Genomic DNA, 27,110 nt, shown 5'->3' with positions numbered 1-27,110 from the left:
ATAACCTCTAGCTGTTACATTTACAAAGAATAAAGAAGACAATTGCAGCAGAAATTTTAAGGCTGAGGTTGGGACATTTATTCCTGTGGCATAATTATACCAACAAGCAATTAGTAGAGGTGCATCGGCTTTATCATTATTTTATCTGTGTTCAGAAATGGCTTCCTAACTGAAATATTTTTCTTATTTCTCAGCCAGCTGGTGTGGTTTATCTCTAACAGCTTCTACGGTCCTACGATTTGACCTAGGAAAACAGCATCTCTCAATCTCCAACCCCACGACACCACCCAACAGACAGAGGGTCAGAGCTCAGACAGCTGCATAGGAGAGAGTCTGCCTATGCGGGGGCTGACTGCAGTTTTCTTGAATAAGCAGGAACAAATGAGAGAAAAAAAAAAAAGATGAGGTGCATTGTAAATATTGCTGCACAAACAAGCTGAATTGATGAAGTTGCAGTTTTGTCTCATGCCTTGTCACCGCTAAAGCACATACAGTGCGCGACAGAGCTGAAGTCACATTGGTGTTTTCAGCTATGATAAAGTCCTTAGGATGTCTAATGTCTCTAACTGCTATCCAGTTTGCTGCTGATGGCTGGTATGATTTACAGTGCAGCAGTAAGCTGATCCAAAATGTAAATCTGTAATGACAGTGATAACTGAACTGTTACTCGATTAAGCTGAATTTCACAAATATTATAGCAGGTTAATTAGGTACATTCAACAAATATCCAAAAGAGAAGTGGTGACCATAAAGATATAAATAATAGCCTTATCAAGAACAACAAAATAGAAATACTGCATTTCATCACCTGTTCCTCATGCGTTATTATGCTTCCAAATTTCCTTATTCCGGTTTTTGGCCATAGGCACACTTAATAAGGCTCTTTAAGGCATACTGAATTTTAAAAAGGACATGCCAAATAAATGGCATTTATGTTTTATCATGTTCTAATTACATAATGAGGAAAATTGAATTTATCTTTTATATACTGATTAATGAAGAGTGCTGGGCTGATTAAAGAAGAGTACTTTATCGAGACAGAAAAGAATTTTAACATAATTCAAAAATTTTAAGAATTGTAGGCATGGAATGAACCACAAAACTCATCACTTCAATTCTCCTGACCAAAGAAAAGATGAAGTCTTACTTCCACAACACCGTTGTTGAGTCACAGCTTGTTTGGGGGCCAGTATAATCCAGCTGTTACCTCACCTGTCATTTCTTAGCCTGTGTTTCAGTCAGGTAATTACCCACATGCAAGTGTGAGCATGTCTTTGAAAAGTAAAAATCTGCCTAAAGTTCAAAAGGAACAAAGGCAAAGATGGCTCTCTGAATTTAAATTCTGTTCCAAAAAAGTTTGTGATTTGCTGTCATATAACAATTAAACCTTATGCATACCTTATGCTTGTCTGTAATAAAAATATGGAGCAGCATCAGAATCAGAATTTGCCTGGAATTCAATCAGAACATTATCTGCCTTTGAAAGTGAATCCCTGATAAATTTTCAAGAGTAGCTATACAAGTTGTTGGCTTATATTTCTCTCTTTTTATCTCTCTTTTTATTATCTCTCATAGTTATTGCACTTAAAACATGCCATCCTAGCATGATTTTGAAAATGTCACGTGAAATAGTGTCAGAAGTCATCCAAAAGTCACGATGATTTCTGACAACTACTGTAAGCTTTGTTATCTTGTCAAAAAAAAAAAAAAGTTATGACATGATTTGCTCTGAACAGCCATGCTGGCTGGTATTTACCTCCTTGTTGTCATCTAGATTCTTAATACTTTTTGATTATTTCTTCAAATCTTTGGTTTATATTGTCTGTTTCAAAATTTCATGTTGCTTTTTTGTTTTTAAAATTGTACCATATTTTCACTATCCTTCACAAGTCCTTGCAGGAAAACTCTGAAATTATTTCTCTTGGCTCTCTACCTAAGATGAAATTCATAGAGCTCAGCTACTTTGGAATCATTTAAATGTAGATTTTATCTCTGGTCTCTCTAGGCTAATGCATGTTCTTAAGCCATTGTTGCTAAAGCTATTGGTGTTAACACATCCAGCATCCTAGTGAACACTAATGCAAAGATGACATTAAGCAATTTGGGTTTCTGATTCTTCAGAACAGTTCATTGATAATTTTCCCTCCTGACTGGGTGGAAAATTCCTTGGTCATCACAGTGTTAATATACCTTCGGAAACTTTTATTACTCAATATTCAGGTTTTGTTTGTTCCAAACTTGTACACATTTTATAGAAAACAAATATTTCTCCATCTTCTACATGCTTCCTGTCTGAGTAGGTTCACATGAGCCTTGAGTTCTCTGAATGTGTTCTCAACACATTAACCCATACCACAGAGAACAAGATGTGACAGGTAGATGTAGTCACACATTTGCAGCTAGCTTACCTATCTTTGTACTACAGTCCACAGCATCCCCTATTATAATTCATCATAAATGCATCAAATTCAAGGATAATTTTACTGACTTTTTCTTCAAGGTACTTTAATCTCTGTCTTTAGTTCACTGGTCCCCAGTACTGTATTCTAAAGGTCAATATTTGAGTTTTCTGCAGAGATAGGCATATACTAAGGAAAATATATAAATATTTCTCTTCAAATTTAGTTTTTCCCTTCCATAACACACTATAGCTACCATTTTGAATTAGCTGCTGAAGCTAAATCAGCAATTATAACATTAACAAAGTTAATGGAGCACTTTTTTTTTGCTTCCAGTATTTTTCAGTCTCTGAAGACCTTTGTCTTTGAAATTAATTTATGGTATTTCTGCTGTAGTTAAAGGTCACCCTACAAAACATGTTAAAAAAGTACCCAGGGCTGGATGAAATTATTAGACATTAAATCCCTTTGTAAATATTTGCAGCTTAAAAATGATTGCTCTACTCACAGATATATACACACTATGGGAAATAATTTATTTAAAGAAACTAGTGCTGTGCATTTGCAATAGGGATGGTTAAGTATTATTTTAGTTGATATCTGCAAACCTCGAGGATAAATACAATGTAATACATACTTAAATACAATATTTAGAGTGGACATAATGAATCTGGAAAAAGATATTTTTGAAAAAATGATTTTCTGAAAAACGTTGAAGAAAGCTTAAGAGGCAAATAGCAAAACATGAACGTTACAGAGTATGAGTACGGCATCAAGTAGCTGATGCAAAACTAATGAGCATATAATCCAATTTTGTAGCTTCTTCATTTTCAATGAAGCATTGAAGGAAAACAAATAAAAAAGTATAGTCTTTAAACTCACTGAGACAAATTAATTTTTGTAAGCTGTAAACTACAAAGGATGCACATTATAGGTGAACTTGATTTGCCCCTCTAAAAAAAAAACCAGAGAAGAAAATGCCTTTTAAATTGTAATAAAGAGCTTCAAAAGAAAGCTAGAGAGTTTATTGCACTGATTTGGTATATCTTAATGTGTTTGCAATTAATAGTATAATCCGAGGATGCCTACACAGAAACGCATGTGCACATACACGCAGCGCATCTGAGGCTTTCAGACGCATCAGGTTTGCTGTTTCTCAGGGGACATATACATATACCTCAGGGCTGACATACCTCAGTTATACCAGAAATAATGTGTCTCTGCAGACTGTAAATGGTCTTACATATCCAGCCAGTCTGGCAGGGCCAGGCCTGAAAGAATACGTTGAACTCTGGCGCATCTGAAAAGCATCAAATACACTGGGAATCTGAAGGCTTTTGACATATCGGTGCCCAAAAGATGCCAGATTCCAAAGGGCTGTGGGATGTCTATAAATGCAATACAAAAATCCAGAAAACTTCATATTGACAGATTTTGAGATGGGAGAAAGAGATGTATCTGGAAAAACCCAAACACGCCATAGCCGTATCAATTGTGTTTTTGTTCCGTGCCGTTCTGAAAAGCACTGACGTGCAGTAACTTTCTTGTATTGCAGAGGGGATGGAAAGCTCTCTTGTGTCTCAATTCAATATTACATTATAATTTGATTTCTACTTATTCCCCTGAATTCTGACTAGCTATTTAATGAGGTATGATCTTTGAAAAGGTATGATCTAACTTATCTCTATTTTCTGATAACTTTACTGTTTCTACCTGATTTACCTATTTTTATTTGTATGTTTTTTGAACTAGATGTTCAATTGTGAATGTAATCCAATATTCTGCCAAAGTTAATGCATTAATTTCATTAAGAGGTTTTATGTCTCCTAATCATTTATGAATATGCATTAGCAGTATCAAAGACAACCAGTAAATTTAGTCAACCAACTGCCATTTCCTAGCTGGGCTTGGAAATTTAAAAAACAGGTGCTTTACATTTTAATAATATATGATATTAAACAGAGATAATGTTTTTCTAAAAAATTCTTTAACTAAAATAGCGCTGAAGATTGCAGCATTTTCAAGATATGGTATACATTTATGTCAACAAATATATTACTGTTTCACTAAAAACAGATGAATATAAAAATAAATATTTTTCTGAGAAAATATCAGAAAGACGTTTCAATCTGCAACATAATCCATATTAAAAGGCAGTAAGGAATGATGTAAAAAAACCAGTGAGATAAGAGAAATTGTGTATATAGGTTTTACGGATATTTATAACTGGGAGAGCTAAAAGAATTCTGAAGTGGGAGGAATATCTTTATAATGTACATTTCCATGAAAAAGCAGATAAATTAGTTTGCATCTATTATTTGCATTCAGATTCTAAAGTCTATATAATGTACTGATATCATCAGCTTTTAATTTGGTAATTTGTTTAGAATTATATGGTCCTTGTCAAATTGTCTTCTGTTTTATCCTCATTTAGTAATGTAATTTAATGTACAAAGTATGTAGAGAAACAGAAATAAGACCTAAAGACAGGTAATACCCAAAATTTCATACACATATTTTTACATATTAATATCACAGGAAAATAGATTTGGTTTTTATGTATTCTGTTTGTGAATGATCAGGAGGCTGCGTTTATCACATGTCAATGCTGTGCAGACAGTGGATCGTTGACACAAAACTGCTAGGAAGTAGAAAACTCAGTAGCACCACCTACTACAGCTAACTGTAGTAAGCTACAGTTTATGTGCAGCCTTATAAGTGAAAACAGAAGAAAACAGAAGGCGGCATAGTAAGACCAGGATCATATGAGCTTTATAATTTTAAAAATTTCTATAATGCCATTTGAAAAGAAATTATATGAAGAACGTAATCAGCATTTATAATGCTAAACTTACCCCACTGCCTCTTTCCCTTGCAGGCTATCAACGCCCAGCAGCTCACTGCTTGGAATGAACACCAATGGGTCAGATGAGTATTTCCAGTCTACAAACCATGCAGAGCAAACTTTCCGCAAAATGGAAAATTATCTGCAGCAGAAACAGCTGTGTGATGTCCTTCTCATAGTTGGTGACCAAAAGATTCCAGCTCACAGGTACATTTCCCAATATTTTTTACATGACTTTAAAGCCTGAAATTTCCAAATGCTAGGCCAATCTGTGCCTACCCTGTTTAGTTATGAATGAATGGTTACTATAATTAGGACATCAACTAACAATGGAATAAAATTATGTGATCAACATTTCATATTCATTCTTTCAAATAGAATGAAATTCAAGTATGAACCACTGATAACGTCCATCTTCCCTTCTTGCTGCTGTCAAACTATAGTGAAGAAAATCTGACCAAACAAGCACCATGGGAGCAAATCAGATTCCTAATTACCCTTTTAACTTCATTGCTCACTGCTATAAGATTTGAATCCTATGCTGAAGATAATGTTTCTGTTGCACAGACAATTTATTATATAATAATACTGAATTTCATGCTCGGTATTGAGATTATGAAGTAATTTGCAGTCCTCCTAAAATGCTTTTATTTCAAGGTTGATTCTCAGTGCAGTGTCCGATTATTTTGCTGCAATGTTTACTAATGATGTACTTGAAGCAAAACAAGAGGAGATCAAGATGGAGGGAGTAGACCCTGATGCGCTGAAAGCTTTGGTGCACTATGCCTACACAGGTAATTCTTCCTCCATTGCCAACATCATTATTGTAAAGGAAGGTAAAGTCTATTCAATGCATATGTAATTGTTGCTTCTTCCATTTCATGGTAGTACATAAATACATGCATGAATCATGCACACGTGGTATAAATATTTCTCTAGAAAGGATGAGTAAATATTATTGGTTTACGTAACTTATTCTAGAAGATATGCAGAAAAGTTAACATATAAATTCATATTGGACACCTGTCTTTAACTAGATACAAATTATTTTAGGAATTTTAATGAGAAAAACATTTTGCCTGTTGCCCACTTCATGTAGTGACACAGAAGAGTGTACTATGAACCTTCCTCTCATTGGTAGCTATAGAAATGATCTGCGTGGGGTGGCAGTTATTGGGCTAGCTATTCTTGAGTAGGAATAATCAGAGGAAAACAGGAATATGATCACACCCATGAGTAGAGCAACTTTAACGCCAAGAAAGTGCCACCACATTCTGAAAAAGGTTTACTTATGTTCTGTTGAAAAATTATAGAGATTTTATCTTAATGAAATATTTTATTATAATACCAGAATGCTATATGTTTTTTTTCCTAACTTATTTTCTCCCATTTTCAAAATTTACCCCTGTATTGCTGAATCCAAAACGGTTAAACCAAATAGCCAAAAAGACCAAGTCAGAGAACTGTGAAATCCCTTTCATCTGCTCTATAACAAACAGGGAAAAATGCTGTAGAACGTGACTGTTCTGGTAGTATATATTACATTTAGAAACATCCAGATCATTCAAACCTATGCAGATTCTGGAAGTCTGCACATTCTGGTATTTGGCAAGCCTCTTGATGCAGATGGCAGCTTCTCCAGACAGAAAGGTAAAAGGGAAACCCCTTTTTCCCCTACCAAGTCCGGCAGTTCTTTGACAAAAAAATGCCAAAATCTCAAAAGGAGAAAATTACTGCCCCAGGGAGTAACAACACTTAACTGACCGGAATAACAACTTTCTGAGTTTATTTGCTCATAAACTGATCCATCCCTCAGCTATTATCAATATCAATTTGAATGAAGTAACACAGCTTTGATATTGAGACAGGGAGGTTGGAAGATATAGCACAGGTATTTATTGATATTTTTATAGTACTTCAAAAGAGCTTAGATTAATTAAAAAAAAATCAAGGTAAAACAAAGACCTCATTATATTCAACATATTGATATTAACATAAACGCTAAAAATAGGAGACTTCTTCACGTGCTCGGTCAGGCACTTCATAAATCTGGACTGTTGCACAGAGAAAGCTCAAGAAGATTAAGCAATCTGCAACCCTGATCAGAAACATAAGTTTCTATACATAAACTAGAACCCATTTGTGTGTACAAACAAGGGGATAAATACAGAGGGCCAGAGGGAATGCTGCATAACGTGTATAACGCAGTGATATTGTGGCACTGAATTAGCATCCATTACCCAGGGAAATAGATTAGTACAAGTGCAAAGTAGCTGGGTCGTGGGCTGCTTACTATCCACGTGCATCTCAAAATCATCCCACTTGATTAAATTTCATCTCTTTCAGCTTACTTAATGCAAAACCAAATGAAAGAACATATATAAGACTATAAAAGCCAACAACAGACTGTGAAATATTGTAAGCTTGCTCGTCAAATCAGGATTCTGTCTTCATTTTGAGGCATTATATTGCAATCTTTATTTACAAGAGCATGTACCAATTTTGCTGTATACATTCAGTAATTATTCTGAGTTGTATAAAAAGCAAACTCAAACATTGCCCTATTCTGCACCCTGCCAGTCCTTCCTCATTTCTTGCAGAAGTTGGAAGGTATTATTTAAGCTACAAGGCAAGTGACAGCAGGAAGAGATGGGATTGTGCTAAGTGAAGAATGCTGAAGACTGCTATGGAAAACTGAATTTTCCTACTGCTTGTGTCATAGATTTTCATGTGATAATAACCAAGCCTAAAACTCTAAAATGACTGCTACTTTTTTCCTAGATAATGAAATATAAATGTGACTTTCGGAGATGAGAGCTATAACTTTCAGAATTGTTTATATATTCTACTGAAACAAATCAGAAGTGGACTTTGGACAAGATACTTCTTACAGTTTTACTCTGATGATAGTTTTGACTGTAATCTCTCAATACCACCCTTCTCCATGTGTTAAATGGAGATGGCGTGTATCAGCCTTTCACAGAAGCAGCTGGGAAAGAAATTAATGTTTCTGAGGCAATTGGATGTTGTAACCGTAAATGGAAAATGCAGTCTTACCCCCCCCGTCTCCCCCAGTTCTTTTTTCAGAATAGGATTTAAGTGCTGTGTATCAACTAGGGAACTAATCCATCCACTGAGCAACAAGAATGGAAGATCTTATTAAAATAACACCTTTTAGTCTATCTATGAACATAACAAAATTCTCACATCATGTAATAACTTCATTAAAAATTTAAATACACAAGTAGATGCTGGAAGAAATCAGGTCTCCTGATTCCACCACTGGCATTTCCTAGCTTTTGATACTGAAGTTCTTATGTGTAATATAATTTATGATATATCTTTTTATAAATTAATATATGAATTTTAGGAAAAGCTTTTCTCTAATCACATTTTTCTTTTTATTTTACTTTTTTCAGGCAAAATCAGGTCTAATACTGTTAAAGCTCCAATAAAAGTGTTCCAATCATTGTCTTCAAAATTCACCAAATTCTATAAATCTGTTAAAACATATGTTTAAAGAATCCTTCATCAAGAGACGAAAAATTTGTGAATCACAGGACACATCTTTTCAAAACTTTTTCAGAGGAGGAGAAAAATTGGGGAGTGGGAAGCTTCCGAGTAATAAAAATACAAAGAAAATGACTGAAAACTTTTTTTCTTTCCCTATATGCAAACTGCACAGGTATTCTGGAGTTAAAGGAAGACACTATAGAAAGTTTGCTAGCTGCAGCTTGTCTTCTCCAGCTATCCCAGGTTATTGAGGTATGCTGCAACTTCCTCATGAAGCAGCTCCATCCTTCCAACTGCCTGGGCATTCGCTCTTTCGGAGATGCTCAGGGCTGCACAGAGCTCCTGAAGGTGGCACACACGTACACTATGGTAAGATGAACAATCCAACTGCTTTGCAATTATAATGTTAACAGCAAGTGTGAATACTCTCCGGGACAACATACAGGTTTTGGCGAAGCAGAGCCAGCTGCATGGGGCTCAGGGCTGCTGCTCTTTCCAAGACTGAGGCAGTGGCTCTGCTCTTCCCATGCTGACAGGGTCAGTTCTGTAAAGTCTCTGATGCAGGGACATCTGTGCCTATTTAAGAACTGTGACTATTACAGAGTACTGGAAGGAGAGAAAAGCACGCTTAGAAAAACAAATATTCAGTTCTGTTTCCCGTTACAGAATTCTGCCTTGTAGAAGGACATATTTATTGAACTTAAATTTGCAGTATGATTTCTATGCATTTCTTCCAAAAAATATAATAGGGTCTTAACACGGCTAATGTCAAGAGGCAAACAGCAATGGACCATTCTTACATTTTTGATTCAACACAATGAAAATTCTAAAGTTGATCCGAAGGTGAGACACACATAAAAAGAGCCAAAATAAAGAATGTATGGGAAAGATTTGGAATGCTAAAAAGAAGCACATCCCTGACTAGAGCATAATCCTCCTCTGGCTCAAAGCAAGAAATGAATATTCAGATCATGGGAAACAGAGAAGAGAGCTTGCTGTGAAACCAAATCAAGGGATAAATATTCAGGGCAACAAGATGTGCTACAGCAACTTTAAACACAGAAAGAATAGCAACTGTTACAGCTAAATAGATATAAAAAGAACTACTTGTTAGGAGACACATGGCAGCTTTATGCTTGAAATATTAGTGTAGTGTGTCAAACCGGTTTAGAGGCTTCATAATGTTGAGAGCATTCCAGCAAGAGATTGCACACTTCCACATGCTAAAATAAATGAGAGTGGCATGTGCAGACTGAGGGCACTGGTTGTGCTCCTTCCTGTCATACTAATGAATGTTTTTTTAGCAGCAATCTAGATTCCATTTATATTTTAAAGTTTGAAAAAGGGCATTTAAGGTAGAGGTTCACTCAGCCTCTGTATAATAGTGTTGTCCTTGCTGCTCCACATCATTTTATACTCAGACAAAATCAGGAACTTCCCCCCTCCACAGCATGCAGGCGTCACCTGAAAGCATTTAAAATTCATGGTCCAGATTTCTACAAAATTGGTTATGGTTAGACATATGATTTTATGATGTCAGACAATAAGATAGCCTTTTTTGGTTAGATTTTTTGACCATTTGAATCCTCCAGTCTTCCCTAGGAGTAAGACTTTTCCTATTTTTTAAAACTGTGTCACAGAAATGACAGTTGGGTCTTCTCTAATGTGAAGGATGATAGTGAATCTATGAGACTCAGCAGTACTGCGCATATAAGCCTTACACTATGTCTTCCTCAAAACAAATGGGAGCATTTCCACCTCTAGAAGCACCTCCTGTATCTTGTGTGCAATACAGGTTGAGAATGCTGCCATGAAAGAGGACCTTGCATGCCATAAAACCACCTGCCAAGTTTGCAGCTGCTAACAATTTAGAGACAGAAGAGGAGATCTGCACCTTTTTGAAATAACCTTAAAGAAAATTTTCTTTTAAACCCTTGAACTGATTTTAAAAAAACTTTGGAGGATAAGAGATCATAACAATGCACACACATAGAAGTGTGTGGAAGAGGATAAATAAAACATGCTGTTTTGCTTCATGCCAGCCTCTACCACTTGCAAACATATACCTTAGGGGAACTATAAAGTTGTACTGTAAATACAGAGACGAGACGCGTCAAATGAACTAGTAGTATTTAAACATTTTCAGAAAATAATCAGCTATAAACACCACATCCATTCAACAGAAACAGACACAATGGGGACCTTCCCTTTCCATTACTTTAGCCATTGATGCAAAGTATTAACAGTTTCCTGCCTGGTACCGTTTCGTGCAGATAGAGCTTGTTCTGATAAACATCTTGTGCTATATTTGTAACGAAATGTGGACTAGCCTTCCTGTTCCTATTTTCTGAATGTCACAAAATATTAAAGCAGGATATGAATAACAGAGCAAAGTTAACATCTCCTTTAATCACTGATACTTACACATTTACATCCACGGTACTCTTGAAAAGAGTTTCAGAAAGTTAAGAAACTACTGAAAACAAATAATACAAATATCAGTTACTAAATTTTTTTCATCTGCCCTACTTCAACCCGGTTCCCAAAGAAGATATATTACTTCCAGGTACATAAATGGAAATTAAAATTTCAAATACAAACATGAATTCACAGAATCAGAGGATGGTGGGGGTTGGAAGGGACCTCTGAAGATCAGCTGGTCCAACCCCACTGCCCAGGCAGGATCACCCAGGGCAGGTTGCACAGGAACGCGTCCAGTCGGGTTTGGAAGGTCTCCAGAGAAGGAGACTCCACAGCCTCCCTGGGCAGCCTGTTGCAGTGCTCTGTCACCCACACAGTAAAGAAGTTTTTCCTCATGTTGAGGTGGAACTTCCTGTGCTGCAGTTTGTGCCCATTGTCCCTTGTCCTGTCACTGGGCACTACTGAAAAGAGACTAGCTCCATCCTCTTGACAGCCACCCTTCAGACATTTATAGGCATTTATAAGGTCCCTTTCTCAGTCTTCTCTTCTCCAGACAAAACAGCACCAAGTCCCTCAGCCTTTCCTCATACAAGAGATGTTCCTGTCCCTTAATCATCCTTGTAGCCTTCCGTTGGACTCTCTCCAGAAGTTCCCTGTCTCTCTTGAACTGGGGAGCCCAGAACTGGACGCAATACTCCAGATGAGGCCTCACCAGTGCAGAGTAGAGGGGGAGGATAACCTCTTTTGACCTGCTAGTCACACTCTTCTTAATGCACCCCAGATACCATTGGCTCTCTTGGCCACCAGGGGACATTGCTGTCCCATGGATAACTTATTGTCTACCAGGACTTCAAGATCCTTCTCCATGGAGCTGCTTTCCAGCAGGTCAACCCCTAACCTGTACTGGTGCATGGGGTTGCTCCTCCCCAGGTGCAGAACTCTACTCTCATCCTTGTTAAATTTCAGGACGTTCCCCTCCGCCCAACTCTCCAGTCTGTCCAGATCCCGTTGAATGGCAGCACAGCCTCCTGGTGTATCAGCCACTCGTCCCAGTTTTGTATCATCATCAAACTTGCTGAGGACATTCCAACCCTTCATCTAGGTCATTGATGAAGATGTTGAACAAAACCGAACCCAGTACTGATTCCTGGGGAACACCACTAGATACAGGCCTCCAACTGGACTCTGCGCTGCTGACCACAACCCTTTGAGCTCTGTTGCTTCGCCAGTTCTTGATCCAATTCCTACATACATTTCTTTGCAAGTAACATAAAAACCCATTTATGTTAATAAAAAATTATTTTTTCCTTTGGAATTAACACAAGCAAGAACACTTAATATATTTTAATATCAATTCTAATATTGTTGTAACTCAGCTGTACAATATATTATTTTTATGAAAAATAATTCTTTGAACGACTCCAGGGATTTAAAATTTGTGGCCATTTCTGGAGCTGGTGAGTTTTAGCATACAATAACTTAAATACTAAGACTCCTTTACTAGGACTTGTCCAATTTTCTATTGCCCAAAAAGTACTGTTAGAATAGTGAGTTTAATTTCCCTTGCTGTATTTTCTGCTACTAAGAGCAGAGACATATAGTCAATACGTGGCACAGCTCATTGCAAAAGGATTGGAAGGTTTCAGTGTAATTTGCCTAAACCTTTTGAATCTGATTGTAACAGTAGTTACACAGTTTATTTGAATGCACACTTGGCATTCCTAAGATACACATTATATCTTCAAATTGTTTTTCTATTAAGCTGCAGTGTTAAGATCCCATTGATGGACAAAACTGCTAGTGGCAAATCCCTAAGGCAGGACATACTGACAAGAAGCCTGACAAACACATCTGTAAGCATGGTAGTGTGAAGATGATGATTACTCTTCAGTCCTCCAAGAGCAAGGCAGCAAAGAGCAATCAAAATCTCTCTTAAATGGTAGAAGAGATTCAGGGATCTTGAGAATATAAATTCAATTTCCCTACATTGTAGAACAGGAATGAAATATATGCAAAGCCTACATTATCTAAGAAAATGCTATTTCAAGGTGTGAAAATAGTCAGTGCATTGAAATCTTTTTTCTTTTTAGGAACACTTCACAGAAGTAATAAAAAACCAGGAATTTCTTTTACTCCCTGCTAATGAAATCGCAAAGCTCTTGTCTAGTGATGACATCAATGTTCCAGATGAGGAAGCCATATTCCAGGCGTTAATGATGTGGGTGAGGCATGATTTGCAAAACCGGCAACGAGATCTAGGAATGCTTCTTTCTTATATTAGACTGCCTCTACTTCCACCCCAGGTATGAAAGTGAAGGGCTAGCAGGGAACTTAACCACCAGCTGAAATGCTTGCCTCAAGCATCATTTAGACAGAGAAAATAATTCTATGGAAAAGTTCTGGTTTTGTGTGGGTTTTTTTCTGTGTGGGGTTTTTTCCCCCCCCTTTTTTTTTTTGTTTTTAAATTGTATACTAGGTATGTTTATTACCTGTAAAGACAGATTAAAAAAAATCCCACAATACCAGTATAATTACTGGGCTCAGAACTACCTCTGTAAAAATGTCAGTCTAACAGTATTACAAAAGTGCAGTGTTTCTTTGTTGGGTAACAATGGTAGTAGCTTTCCTCTAACAACACAGCAACTTAGATCCCATGCAAACATATTTATTTAGATTTACCGAACTGCAGGACAGATAAAGCACAATACTTATTTCTTTATTGCCATAAAAAGTAGACAAGACCAAAAGGGTCTTGGTTGCTGCTGACTATTCTGAGCATTGACATTACTTGTCCTTTAAGACTGAAAGAGACACTTCATTGAATAAGCTCCAGAGATGGCCATACTCTTTTCTAGTAAGCTGACACTGTTATATCTGTGTCATAGAAGAATTTATGTATTTCATCAGAAAAGGTTATAGGAATATCAAGACTGTCAGGACACTTCAGCTACTTTATTGGTCTCCATGGCTGAAGCTGCAAATATTCAACTTGGGATTAAGTATCAAAATAATATGTGTTTAAATATATGCCTCATTTAATATATTCTAATATTCACAGTGATGTCCAGTACTATATGTTACATTTGCTTATACTCACATCAAGAGGAGTTTTGCATTCAGAGGATGCAGTACTACATTTGTAATTTTAATCTTTTCTAAAGGTTAAAAGAAAGTTTTTAGAAAAAATAAAGCAAAGACATCATACTTAAAGCATTTTTTTCCTAGCTTTATATTGTCTTGCTTGCATTAAAGCAGAGTTTCCAGCAAAGCTCAAGTGAGAGTTGAACTGAAAATGAGTGTTTGTAGCTACAAATACTTTAATTACTAAAGTACATAAAAATTTAATGATATAGATACACATAAGATCCTCACTTCTCATTTCTTAGTTGCTAGCTGATCTAGAAAATAGTCCAATGTTTGCAGACGACCTAGAGTGTCAGAAACTTCTTATGGAGGCTATGAAGTACCATCTTCTACCAGAAAGACGGTCCATGATGCAGAGTCCTCGAACGAAGCCTAGAAAATCTACAGTGGGTGCACTTTATGCTGTGGGAGGTATGGATGCCACTAAAGGTAGGTTCAGAAATTAATTCGATTGTATTAATTAATTGTATTACAGACAGCCAGAGAATTATGACAATTATTTAAAGATTTCTGTTAGGAAACCAGCAATTTAGGGATGAATAAGAAAAAAAGATCACAGAACACAATCCTACGTGTTAAACGTTTTTTCTTCTTGCAAGAATTGTATGTTTGTAAATGATATGCAGTGCAGACTTGCACGGAAGTGCAGACTAAAGAAATTTGATTCAGATGATGATTTTAAAATTAAGTTTTGTAAGAATTTGTGCATATAGTTTGACTTTACAAATGAGAAGAAACAATTAATAATCAAAATATTTCAAGAGTCATTTAATGTTGTTTTAGAACCCTGTGCTCCATTTTTTGACAGAAGCTAGAAGGCTGGGAAATTTTTTAAAGAAGAGGAAAATAAAACCAAAAAGCATTACTGAACTGTTGAGAACTTTTAGATAAAGCTTACCAATCCTTATTATAAAATTTCAGATGGAAAAATTTGCACTTTTTCATGATTGCAACAGTATGTACAGCTTTTTTTCAGAACTTCATACATATTTTTTTTCATGTTTGTAGTTGAAATTTAAATGCTATAAACGTATTCCGGTTTTTATTATTTGATTTTCACAACTGCACTCAGCTTACAGCTTTACACGGTTCTATTTAGTGGGCAGTATATTAAATAATTTTGTACAGGAACCTTAACTTCAAACCCACAGCTTGGAGCCAAAGACCTATAATTAGTTTAAAGTCTAGGGACTTGCTGAACAGTATTACTTCTGTCTCTGTGAGTTCACTTTTAATAGAATCACAAAGAAGGTAATCCATTTCATGGTTTGCAAAAAGTTGCTGATGGCTGATTTTTCCTATATGAGAGATCTTGCAGCACTACCTTACTATCTCTATACAATCAAATCAAGTGCAAAATACACGTCCACCACCATCACAACGTGAAAACACTCATTCCTAGGACAATTTCGCAAAATGAAGTTAAACAGTAGCAATTATTATACTTTCATTAGTGATACTGATTATTTATGAATTATATAAAACACGCCAGAATTCAAGGTTATCTTTAAACTAACTTCTACCAAAAAAAGAATAACTTTTTCTAATAGGTTTTTCTCAGTAAAGGTTATGCACAGAAAGCGCTATTTTGGTCAACATCTGCACTTCCTGTTGGTGCCTCTTTTACTTATTACCTTGGAATAAAGCCAATTGTTTGAACTTTTGCCTTTTGATGGTTAAGAAGAACAGCACTTCCTCTCCTCCCTGCTGTCCTCTACAGCTCTGACTCATACTTTGAGCCTGTGCTAGATTGTAAGATAAAGGAAACTGCACCTAAGAGAGTACGATGCGCTGGAAGAACAGCTCTGAGAAGGGAGTAACTACCACTTCTGGGAATAATACGCTTTCCATGATAAAGAAAACTCTCAGGGCATGGCAGCTTTGGATTTGTGCTTATCTCAGGCGGTATATGAAGTCAAATCCCAACTTCAAATGACCAAAAGAAGATCAAAGAGCTACTTTGGGGCTGTTATTTTGAAAAACGTGAATGTGTCTAAACCACATTAACTTTCAAAACCTACCTTCAAGCCTCTGTAAAAATTATAGCCTATGCACTGTATACCTTAATGTACTTTTCCTGGTTTTTATTTAATATTTGAGATGCTTCTTTTTAATCTGAGAAATTTGGGGCACTTACATATTAGCATAGAGTAAATGAGAAGGAATCAAAGCAAAGCAGAGCAAACAGACTAACAAAATGGAAAGAACAGTCAAAGAAATCCAGTTGCTCAGAATAAAAGAAGACAGGAAAGGGGAAAAAGAAAAAATTCTGTCTTTTATTGCAGATGGATCTGGTAGTTTCTTTCCCAGTCTATGCATCTGGAAAAGCATGTTGAGGAGAAAAAAAGATATCATGAGAGAAGCTCTTATTTCACTGAATTTATTGAGTATAGCAGATGATCTCTAGCAGATCTCTAAAGCAAACGCTGCCTTTCTTCTCTGCTTTATTGCATGGTGTTTTGCTGTTGTAAATCATTCCTTAGCCACTAACTGCCTATTGTAATTCTCAAAATATTACTTCTCTAGTCTCAAATCCCAGTCAAGGAACAGGCAGGAAATCAGCTTTGGTGTTTTCCTCTGGTTGCCTTCAATCGAGCTGAAGCTGAGCTCCAGGGTGCACTGTATGTGCACCTGCCAATTGCCTCCTCTACCTTAGTTGTCGCTCAGCCGTCTCCCCACTGTGCTAAATCAGCTCTCAAAGGAGCAATTATGGCTGATGAGTGACTGACAAGAGCCAGCGCATACAAAGTGTCGGTTTTGAATGGCAGAGAGCTAGGGCCTTACGAATAGTTGCAGTAAAAATATTACTAGCTGTTCAGTGACCTGAAAAAATTGAAAATACAGCTTATATATTACATCAGACAAGCAGTTATTGCAAGGCAGCTGCAAAGGTGAACTTCAGGGAATCTACCTGTGGGAAGCAAGTGCGTGCTTACACACAGAACTCCGCCTTCTGCCTTTCTCCATCAAAAAAAGGAAAATATCCAAATTATTCATGAAGATGCATGCCCAAGTCCTGCCAAGACAGGCAGACATATGGATATGTTTTCAGGTTTTGATATCACTAATGGTTTAAGCGCAAACATGGTCAAAGAATACATAGTTGTGAGGTACCATATTCATAAGGGATTAAAAAAAGACAAAAAACAAACCACAAAAAAACTGCCCTTGTGATATTTAAATGAGTAACAGATTTAACTTATCTCCAAAATTTTCGGTATTAAAAACTTTCTGGCATTTCATTCTGCATCTTCTTGCCCCCAGTCATAAGTTTGGCAATCATATATGCATGCAATTAATGCAGCTTTCTCACTAGGTTCATAGTTTGTAACTGAAGTTCTCAGGGAGCCACAGTAAAAGTCCACACACAAAATTTCAATATTTTCCAATTTAATAATATTTTGGGTTGTACTGGCTACTGACTGCTGGGTACTGATCAGTTCATGGCTATCTCATTATACTTATATTTTTACAGGTACCACAACAATTGAAAAATATGACCTTAGGACTAACAGTTGGATACAAATTGGTACCATGAATGGTAGACGATTACAGTTTGGAGTTGCAGTAATTGACAACAAGCTCTATATTGTGGGAGGAAGAGATGGTCTGAAAACTTCTAACATTGTTGAATGTTTCAACCCTATCACCAAAGTCTGGACTATAATGCCTCCTATGTCAACACACAGACATGGCCTAGGTAAGATGTGTTCTTTCTTTGTAAATACCTTGCGTCACATCATAGAAATTAATTTTGACACAACCACTGTTGACATAACTTTTTAAAGCATTTAATAACATGCGGCAATATTTGTAGAAGATATTTTTCAAAGGCAGAGTTGCTTATTGCCATAATTTTATAACAGTGATATTTATTAGTATTCACCTAACTTGCACTGGTGTTCCAGAGTCAATTTTGCTTTTAGAAAATTCCAAAATATAAGCAACAGTGAAAATAATCAACTCTTTGTCCAATTTAGTGGTCAAGAGATATGTTTGCAATACAATAATAATCTGATTTTCAGTTTTTTTTTAAATTATGAATTAAGTTAAGCCCATAGGTACCAAATGCCTCTGAAAATCAGATCAGAGAATTACCCATACTGAAGAAAACATTGCAGTAAGGAAATAAGTACAACTTTACTTATTTTAATGTTGTAATTACAAGAAGTTTTACAGAGCTCTGCCATGGCTTAGTACCTATGGGTCTTTACTGTGCAATAATCCTTAATATTATTCATAGTGAATGAATAATATGAATATGAAATCTAGACTTTATTTCTGGAACTATAAAAAAATAAGGATAAGTTTACAGTTGAGGAGACTGTAAGGGAAAGAACATGATGATTTGTATATCACAGTTCTTATGAAAAAGCTATCTTCTCTTAAGTTTACAGAAACAGGTATTGATTGAAATAATTGGTAAGTTCAAATGACATAGAATATTTTTGTTTAATGAATAATAGAAAAAGATTGATCCAGAATTATTCTGTACAACTTTGTTGCCTATATCACCTTCTGCATCGCTTGGTGGAGAAAGTATAGCACAGGGTTCTTACCAGCTAGTCTGTCAAATTTATAAAAACAAATGCTAGTAGGTAGCAAAGGGAAAGAAATAAAAACAGATTAAATAATTCTTATTGAAGTCTTTATAATTACCACAGAATCACAGAATGATAGGGGTTGGAAGGGACCTCTGAAGATCAGGTGGTCCAACCCCCCTGCCCAGGCAGGATCACCCAGGGCAGGTTGCACAGGAATGCGTCCAGTTGGGTTTGGAAGGTCTCCAGAGGAGGAGACTCCACAACCTCTCTGAGCAGCCTGTTCCAGTGCTCTGTCACCGGCACAGTAAAGAAGTTTTTCCTCATGTTGAGGTGGAACTTCCTGTGCTGCAGTTTGTGCCCATTGCCCCTCGTCCTGTCACTGGGCACTACTGAAAAGAGACTGGCTCCATCCTGCTGACATACCAACTGCAGGGGCATAATTCTACCCAAGTAAGTCACAGCGGTAAATTTGCGCTTCTATCTGTGCATCAGCCTGGTTTGCAAAGCTTCCTGACACTTGTAGCTCCTATTAGCTTCAGTGTAATTTCATGGAGAGTTAGCACTTTTATAAAAATCAGGCCATGTATATTTAGGCCTGAGAAGACAGATTTAGAAAACTTTTAAGCAGTCAGATTGAAACATTTTGCCTTACCCAACAAAGGAAGCAAACAGCGGTGGCAGCAGCAGCTCCCCAAAGGGGAGGCACCAAAGCCGTTCTCTCTGGAGGAGGAGAGTGACACAGGATATGTCCATACAGAGCTTTGCAGAGACAGCCGAGTTCACTCTCATGTGCCTCAAGGACAACAGATACAAGCCAGCTCTTATCCAAAAGTGTGTTCTCCTTGCAGGCATCAAAATGTTATGGTGCTTTAGTTCGTAAGGACAACCAGCTCCCCACCCACTCAGGTTTTAAGCTGGCAGGACTACAGAGGTTCAGCTGGCTCAGAATACGGAATAGGTGGTAGGTTTGGGCACATTTTTAATTGCCTGGCTCAATCCTTCCTTTTCTTTAAAAGAATAGCATTGTTTCTCATTTAGGCTCAAAACTGATTCAGAACAAGGTCAACAAAAGTGGAAGAGAAGAAAGTCCAAGAAGAGAACACCAGAACTAAAGCAGCTTTCCTCTAATCTTTTGGCAAAAGATAATGCTTATTCAGAAAAATAATTTATATGAAGTATTTTGTTTATCTTTGTTTATTCTGCCAAATGACAAGGCAGCTTTTAGATAGTTTAATACCAGCTGAAATTGCTTATCTGCATACAGGGAATTAAAGTATGAAGTTAATACACCATTGGTCACTGAAATTATTAGATACTGTAATTTGTCCCTAATTCTATCTTTTAAGGAGTAGCAATGCTTGAAGGACCAATGTACGCTGTTGGTGGCCATGATGGATGGAGTTACCTTAATACCGTAGAAAGATGGGACCCACAAGCACGGCAATGGAATTACGTTGCTAGCATGTCAACCCCTAGAAGTACTGTAGGGGTTGCAGCACTAAACAGCAAGTATGTCAACAGGAAAAACTCTCTGGTTTTTCATGTGCTTCCTTTCTTGGAAATACAGTTTCTTAAATTTTGTTTTCAATCTTACAGTAATTAATCACCTCAAGAAAACAAAGAGAAAATGTAATGCACAAAAATAAGAAAGAAAAGATTTCCTCTGTTGTGTGGTAAATTGCTCTCACTTGCAGTCATGTTTTAAATGTATTTCAGCCCATTTAAGTTATAGCAATTTGAAAATGTTATTACATACATATCAGAATTTTACCTATAATATAACTTATAGGGATATGAGATCAGATACTTTTAAAAAATATTCCAAGTTTATGTTTACATTTTAAAATCAATGTGTCTAAGGAAGCATCATTTGAAAGAACCTGTACAGAACACAAGTCATTCTTCTGTCATTTTACACCTCCTGCATGCATCTACAACTTTAACATACAAGTTCACAGCCAAGAATAATTTTTAAAACCTTAAGGGTATATGGTGTATTCAACGAAAGAAAGCCAAGTGTAATAATTGGGTATGGCATAAACATCCTATCCGGATTTATTCTGCCCTTCATCTAGTGCTTAAATATACTGAGGTCATGCATTCACTGTACATTGGTTTTCCCAACAAGATTTTCAAAACTTATTTAAACATCCTCCGAAGACACTAAAGGCACTCAAGCGGTTTTACATGGGAACAGACACATGTATGAATCTAGTGTGTAAGCTGTATTGAACAGTGTGTTACATCTTGTTGTACGTTCCTATTTGAAAATAGTTGTATTTCAGCATGAGGAAGAATAATTCATAAATTAATGCCTAACAGAACTCTGTTTTCCTTCTTCAGCAACATAGTCTGGTGCTGGAAATACAAAAGCCTTGTAAAACGCCCCAGGTTATGTTGGAGACCATGGCTTGAGCCAGCCTTCCTTCTTATGTAAATCTGTGGAAATCTCTTAGCAATGACAGTTTGTAGGGGCCCGGATATTACAGTTGCAGGCAGACAACTGCATTTATCCTGAAACTACCACTGGTTTCCCTGTTCACTTCTGAAATTCCAGAGAAAGAGAAGGATAAAGAGCAGAAAAAAAGATGTCAGCAAACAGATATTTACAAATGCAAGACTTCTTCACATACTAGTCAGGGTTTTGCATTCAAACATGACACAATTTTAATCATTAACTCAAAAGTCCGAGAGAGGCAGAATTGACTGTTCAAGTCCCTGTTGTATCTCAGAGGAAATGTTTTCAGCACAAACTTCACCAGAAACCCCTGTTGGTACCTTCTACAGCAACATGCAGGAAACCACTTTGTCAAAGAGGAAATCCAGCCTGATCCTGACTCTGCTCTCAATCACTCCTGATACAAGCTGTCTCCAGTCTGGCTTAAATCACGTCTGTGAGTCTAGTGATGTAATTTCTGGCATACCAGGGGAAGCTGAGATCAAATGTCCATCATTCAGTGCTACTGCAGCAGCCTAACCAAGCAGAATGCTTCTCATTTTCCTGTTTCCTTAAGTCACTCCATATTTTTTTCCCTATTCAACCCCACCAGAAAAGACTTTAAGTTTCTGTGGAGCAACACTTTTTGACCAATAAACGTTCTATGGAAAACATCAGTCAATAATGGTATATTTGTTCTTTTCCTTAGAGAATGGGGAACACTACCTTGTTTCTAAACACATTGTGGAAAACAAAACATCCCAACCAATCTGTTTGTATATACAGTGATTTCCTCTCTCTGTGAAAGCTGTGTAAACAAGTAGACTGTATTTAATGGCATGATGTGAAAAGAAAACAAATCAAATCCTCAAGATTTCTATGGCTCAAGCGTCAAACTGCACAACTGAACTCAAGTCTGTCTTCCATTCACAAACAGAAGAGAGTGCTAGAAATGTTATATTCTTTGAACAGTGGTCAAGAATTTTCTAGTTAAATTATACATTAGAGGGGTCTACAATTTTTTTCCAGTCACCTTAGAAAAACAGGCACTTCTCAAGTAAAAATCAACTGATCTGTTTTAGGTGACTTACTCTGGACAAGTCAACGTGTTCCCTAGATCTCTAATTAGTTGCACTAAGTAAATTCAGTTTCATTGCAGCAAGTAATAGCCAGGATTTGAAAGGGACTTGAACAACTGGCACACTTAACATCTAAACACGCCTGCTGTTACATCCAGTATGCATACTACCACAGTCTAGCAGCACTCAAGTTAGCTTGAAATACAAAAGAAATTCAGGCTCAGTAAAATTAATTGACAAAAAGCCACCCCGCCACCCCACCCCGTGCTTCCTAATGTGGATTGCTGTCATTTATTCTTACATGTTGTCCCAACATCAGCAGGTTTAAATCTCTAGTTGTTTGCTAAGTGCCTTTAGGCTGAACAGACAAGATGACATACCTGTACAGTAACTGCTGTCCAGCAGATTTTCTTAAATACAAACATTGAGAAAAATATATTTAATATATTTTGACATAGTTTTTTTTATATCTAATGATGCTATTAAAGTTCTTTTACATATTAACAGTATAAGAAAAATGCTTAATGCGATACTGTCAAATAATCCATAAGCCTGTCATAGGGAATACTACCCATATATTTCAAACTTTCAATTAAATTCCATCTATAGCTCACATTTAAAGAAGCTGATATCCATTTTTAAGCTCAACTTTCATACGTGACCGCTTGAAAATTTACACTGCAAATGAAGAATATAAATTCCTTCGCATAGCATGCAAAACCCTTTGTGCAAAGAAAGTTCCAGAGCATAGCTGTCAGATAGCAAATAACGGGCGTAATGATAATTTTAACATGGTCTGAATGAAGTTAACCAAATAAAATTCCTATTAAAATGTGAGAGTTAAGACTGAAATTGTTTGCCTTCTTGTGGGTAATTATCCCAGACTGTATGCTGTTGGTGGACGAGATGGAAGCTCCTGCTTAAAATCAATGGAATGTTTCGATCCGCACACAAACAAGTGGAGTATATGTGCCTCAATGTCGAAGAGAAGAGGTGGCGTTGGTGTTGCAACGTACAACGGGTTTTTGTATGCTGTGGGAGGTCATGATGCACCTGCTTCCAACCACTGTTCTCGACTTTCTGACTGTGTAGAAAGGTAAGGATTTTTTTTTTTTTTGCATCCCAGTGAGGAAATATAAAATAGTTTATAGAAGCAAGGGAAATATTTTCACAATTGGAATGTTGTGTTTATAAAACATACTATGCTTTTTAAAATAATATTTTGAGCAGAATAACTGACTCCCAATGCTCTAGTGATAACATAAGAATTAACCCTCAGAAGCAAATTCCTCCCCTCTTCTATTTGAGCTGCCCAGGAGCCAGGTAAAGACAACTTAACATGTAAGACAAATTCAACATGTGGCCTTTCTATTTCTCAAGTGCTAAATCCGAAGTCTGGGCTACTTATGCCATATATTGTAGAAACTAAATACTTCTCAATTGTCTCTTCCTCCAGTAATTTGTCTGATATTGACCAAAAGGTTAAAAATATAACAAATAACACATACTGAAACAGGCAGTAGTCACTACATAGGTTTTTTCTGATGGAGGAAACTGATAGGAAGAGCCTTGTTTCTGTAAGAAACTATGTTGCTATAGGAAATCAGGCTAAAACATATGGTAAGGGTCTGATTTAACAAGCAAAAAAAAAAAAGGAAACATGCACCAAAGCAAACTACTTTAGCTTGAATTCACACTTTAAAACTAAATGATGCTTAATATATTGGCCTAATGATTTTGGTAGCACACAACTGTAAGCAGTGAAATCTTGGCTTTATATCAATTTCTTAAAGTGATTACTTTTCAAAATGAAAATACTGTTTATATGATCCCTATTTAATCCCATTTTTCTGTTCTCCACTGATGAGCACAATTCATAAGAAAATGCAAATACTGGAAATTTTTTTTCTGTAACAGAAGTATTGTGTATCAAATGTCGCTTTGCCACTGTGCTGGCATGTGGCACAGTGTAGGAGGACAGGAGAACAATTGAGCCCTGGGTGAGAAGGGAACATAACGAGTGGGGACAGCTCTGGCCATGGGTATCCATTGACACTCCTGCCTCACTTGGGGACAAGAAAGGAAAACTGAGCAAGTATTCAACTCCCTGTTGTGATACCAATTGCTAAGTTTGTTCTCAGTTAGATGGTGTAAAGCTGGAACTGTCCTGGAATTCATTTGAATTTATATTGGAAATATGACTGAGTACATATCGGAAATAAAATAAACGCTGATGTAAAATACTGCCACGCATTTTGTGTTAAAAACTTTTATTGACTGTAGGTTTAGCTTATTTTGCAGTGACAAGTGTGTTGTGGGTTTTTTTTCCTGAAAATGTTAGTTCTGACAAGAAACAGAAAACAAAAATCTCTATGGAGAAAGAAAAAAAGTATATTAACATTGCTGAGTCAACTGGCCATGCTATCATTCCCTCAGGCCTCATTTACGTTCAAAATGTATTGACTGTTTAAGCTAATTGAAATGGAGAGACTGTAATCAAAAAGCAAAAAAATGAGCATTTTTTATGAGCTTGAAGACCCCTCTAGTGGCTAAATTAAATATTTAATCACATTACTCATAAATCTCTATACTAGTTCATGATGTAAACTGAACTACAATACAGGAGAACAGAGGCAAGTACCAGTAATTTAAATTTGAAATGCATTTCTACAATGTATTTTTCTAATTTTGATCATGAAACATCCTAGGTATGATCCTAAAACGGATGCTTGGACAACAGTGGCCCCCTTGAGCGTACCTCGGGATGCTGTTGGAATTTGTCCTCTGGGGGACAGATTATATGCTGTTGGGGGCTATGATGGCCATACGTACCTGGATACCGTGGAGTCCTACGATGCTCAAAATAATGAGTGGACAGAGGTAATAGGAAGAATTACCTAATAAATAATAGGAATTCTTCCTGCAGATAGGAAGAATTCTGTTGAATAATGGGCAAAGCGAAAATGATTATGTTGCAATATTATCGCTGCTTTTGGAAAAATGATTAAGATGCAGTAATACCAAAGTTTGGCTTGTATAAAATATTAGTTGCCTCTCTTGAGAAATAACTATCAAATTTTTCAGACTAAAACGTGGAGGCAGTGCATCGGCAAGTGAACCACGTGCTGGAAGTGCTGGAATTTGCCGTCGTTAGGCTGGCATGCCTTTGTCAGCAATGCCCTCTGCTGGAGGCACTTTCAAATGTTCATGTTTCTCACCAGCGCCAGGGAGACCAAGAGGAAATATTTAAAACTGTCAAGATCCTTTTGTAGCTACCCAGTCCAGGTTTTTTGGAACATGGAATATGAAGGCCTTTTACAAAAGTTAAAAGCAACAACACCAGCCTACACTCCTGTAACTCTCAGCAGCTGCTAAAGCCTTTTCCCCAAAAGCCAAAACTGTGTTTTCAGAGCCCTAGTTAAATCTATTTTTTTTAGCAGTAGATTAGTTTGAATAAACAAATTGCTTTCCTTTTAATCTTCTAGTCCTATCCATAGGATTCTACTAAAAATGTTTCCTCCTTTTCATTTTGCCCTTTTTTCCTTTTTTAGGAAGTTCCTGTCAATATTGGAAGGGCTGGAACATGTGTTGTTGTTGTGAAGTTGCCCTGACGACTACAAATATTGTGAAGCTAAACTTTGAGTGGAGTTTCATGAAGACAAGAAACATTTCCAGAAAGCAGTACAGATTATACACATCTTAGCAGCCCTCCATTATAGACAATACTTATCTCTGAGCCATTATGCTATTTGAGCACAAAAGTGTCTTCCTGCATTACAAAAATCAAAGAATTTTGCCTAAGTGAATTATTTTATTATGCCTAATACATAAAAACAAATCAATAATATGTTTAAAAGGTTCAGGTTTGTTAGAAAAGTGTATCTGTTATTTATAAAAATGCAGTAGTAAAGTGATAAATGGGTGTATAAGTTTTCATAAACTTTTTTCTTCTCTATATTGGCAGTAATACTAATGTTTATAAAAGAAGCTTTTATATTTTAAGTAAATAAAAATGAATAAGAGATAAATACCTTCAACAGAGAACTGCACAGAAGGAAATATTTGCCCATAAATATCATTGGCAACAGAATATTCTCTGCAGAAGTAGCTTCATTTCTATATTCAGAAATTGAATTATTAAATTTACTTAAAAATCAAATCAGAGAAGCACAGAATATGGCTGCTATTCGACTGCCAGCATTGTTAGTACTGTGACAGAATACTCATTTTTAGCAGTATATTCAACTGAATAGTGCAAGTTAAGAAATAGTAGGGCTAAGGTACCTTTGTGTTATTAAGTATGTGCCAACAGGAAGAAATCTCTTTTGTCAAAACACAATGCTAATATAATTTGCAATCATTTTCACAGTGCATAGATAATGTGATATTTTAAGGCTGATCACAGTATGTCAGGTTATTAATGGATTTGTCTTTGCCCACTAACCATCTGTCCGTTAAACTGATCTGACTACTCTTGGGATAATCACAAAGTGTTAAATTTTGAAACAATCATGTAATTACATTCCTTGAATATAACTTTAAAAATTAAATTTTTATATCATATTGATATGACAATCTTTGACCTCAGCTGAAGATTACCAGCTTTCTCTCATGTACAGTAGAAATATGGTAAGAAAAAAACCACGTCCACTGTGTAACGTTATATACCATTTATATAAGCATGTTTATGTTTTATTTGAAATTAAGGGAATGCTAAGAAGCAAGAAT

The 27,110-nt window shown here is 36.5% G+C and overlaps 1 protein-coding gene across 1 annotated transcript in view; it reads left to right on the top strand.

Annotated features, from left to right (window-relative positions):
• The window catches only part of KLHL4 (kelch like family member 4), a gene marked incomplete at its 3' end in the record, with an annotated part of 45,199 nt that extends 19,206 nt beyond the window's left edge, over positions 1-25,993 (top strand). The window contains exons 2-11 of the mRNA XM_082004049.1: positions 5,278-5,451; positions 5,902-6,038; positions 8,930-9,126; positions 13,269-13,481; positions 14,565-14,751; positions 17,798-18,022; positions 20,213-20,375; positions 23,266-23,478; positions 25,091-25,262; positions 25,934-25,993. Coding sequence (XP_081860175.1) covers positions 5,278-5,451; positions 5,902-6,038; positions 8,930-9,126; positions 13,269-13,481; positions 14,565-14,751; positions 17,798-18,022; positions 20,213-20,375; positions 23,266-23,478; positions 25,091-25,262; positions 25,934-25,993 — 1,741 coding nt within the window. The remainder of the gene's footprint in view (positions 1-5,277; positions 5,452-5,901; positions 6,039-8,929; positions 9,127-13,268; positions 13,482-14,564; positions 14,752-17,797; positions 18,023-20,212; positions 20,376-23,265; positions 23,479-25,090; positions 25,263-25,933) is intronic.
• Positions 25,994-27,110: the final 1,117 nt, after the last annotated feature.

This window comes from Phaethon aethereus, assembly GCF_964289735.1.
Source record: "Phaethon aethereus genome assembly, chromosome: 10".
Classification (NCBI taxonomy): domain Eukaryota; kingdom Metazoa; phylum Chordata; class Aves; order Phaethontiformes; family Phaethontidae; genus Phaethon; species Phaethon aethereus.
The sequence above is the reverse complement of the archived record's forward strand: the minus strand, read 5'-3'. Positions and strand labels throughout refer to the sequence as shown.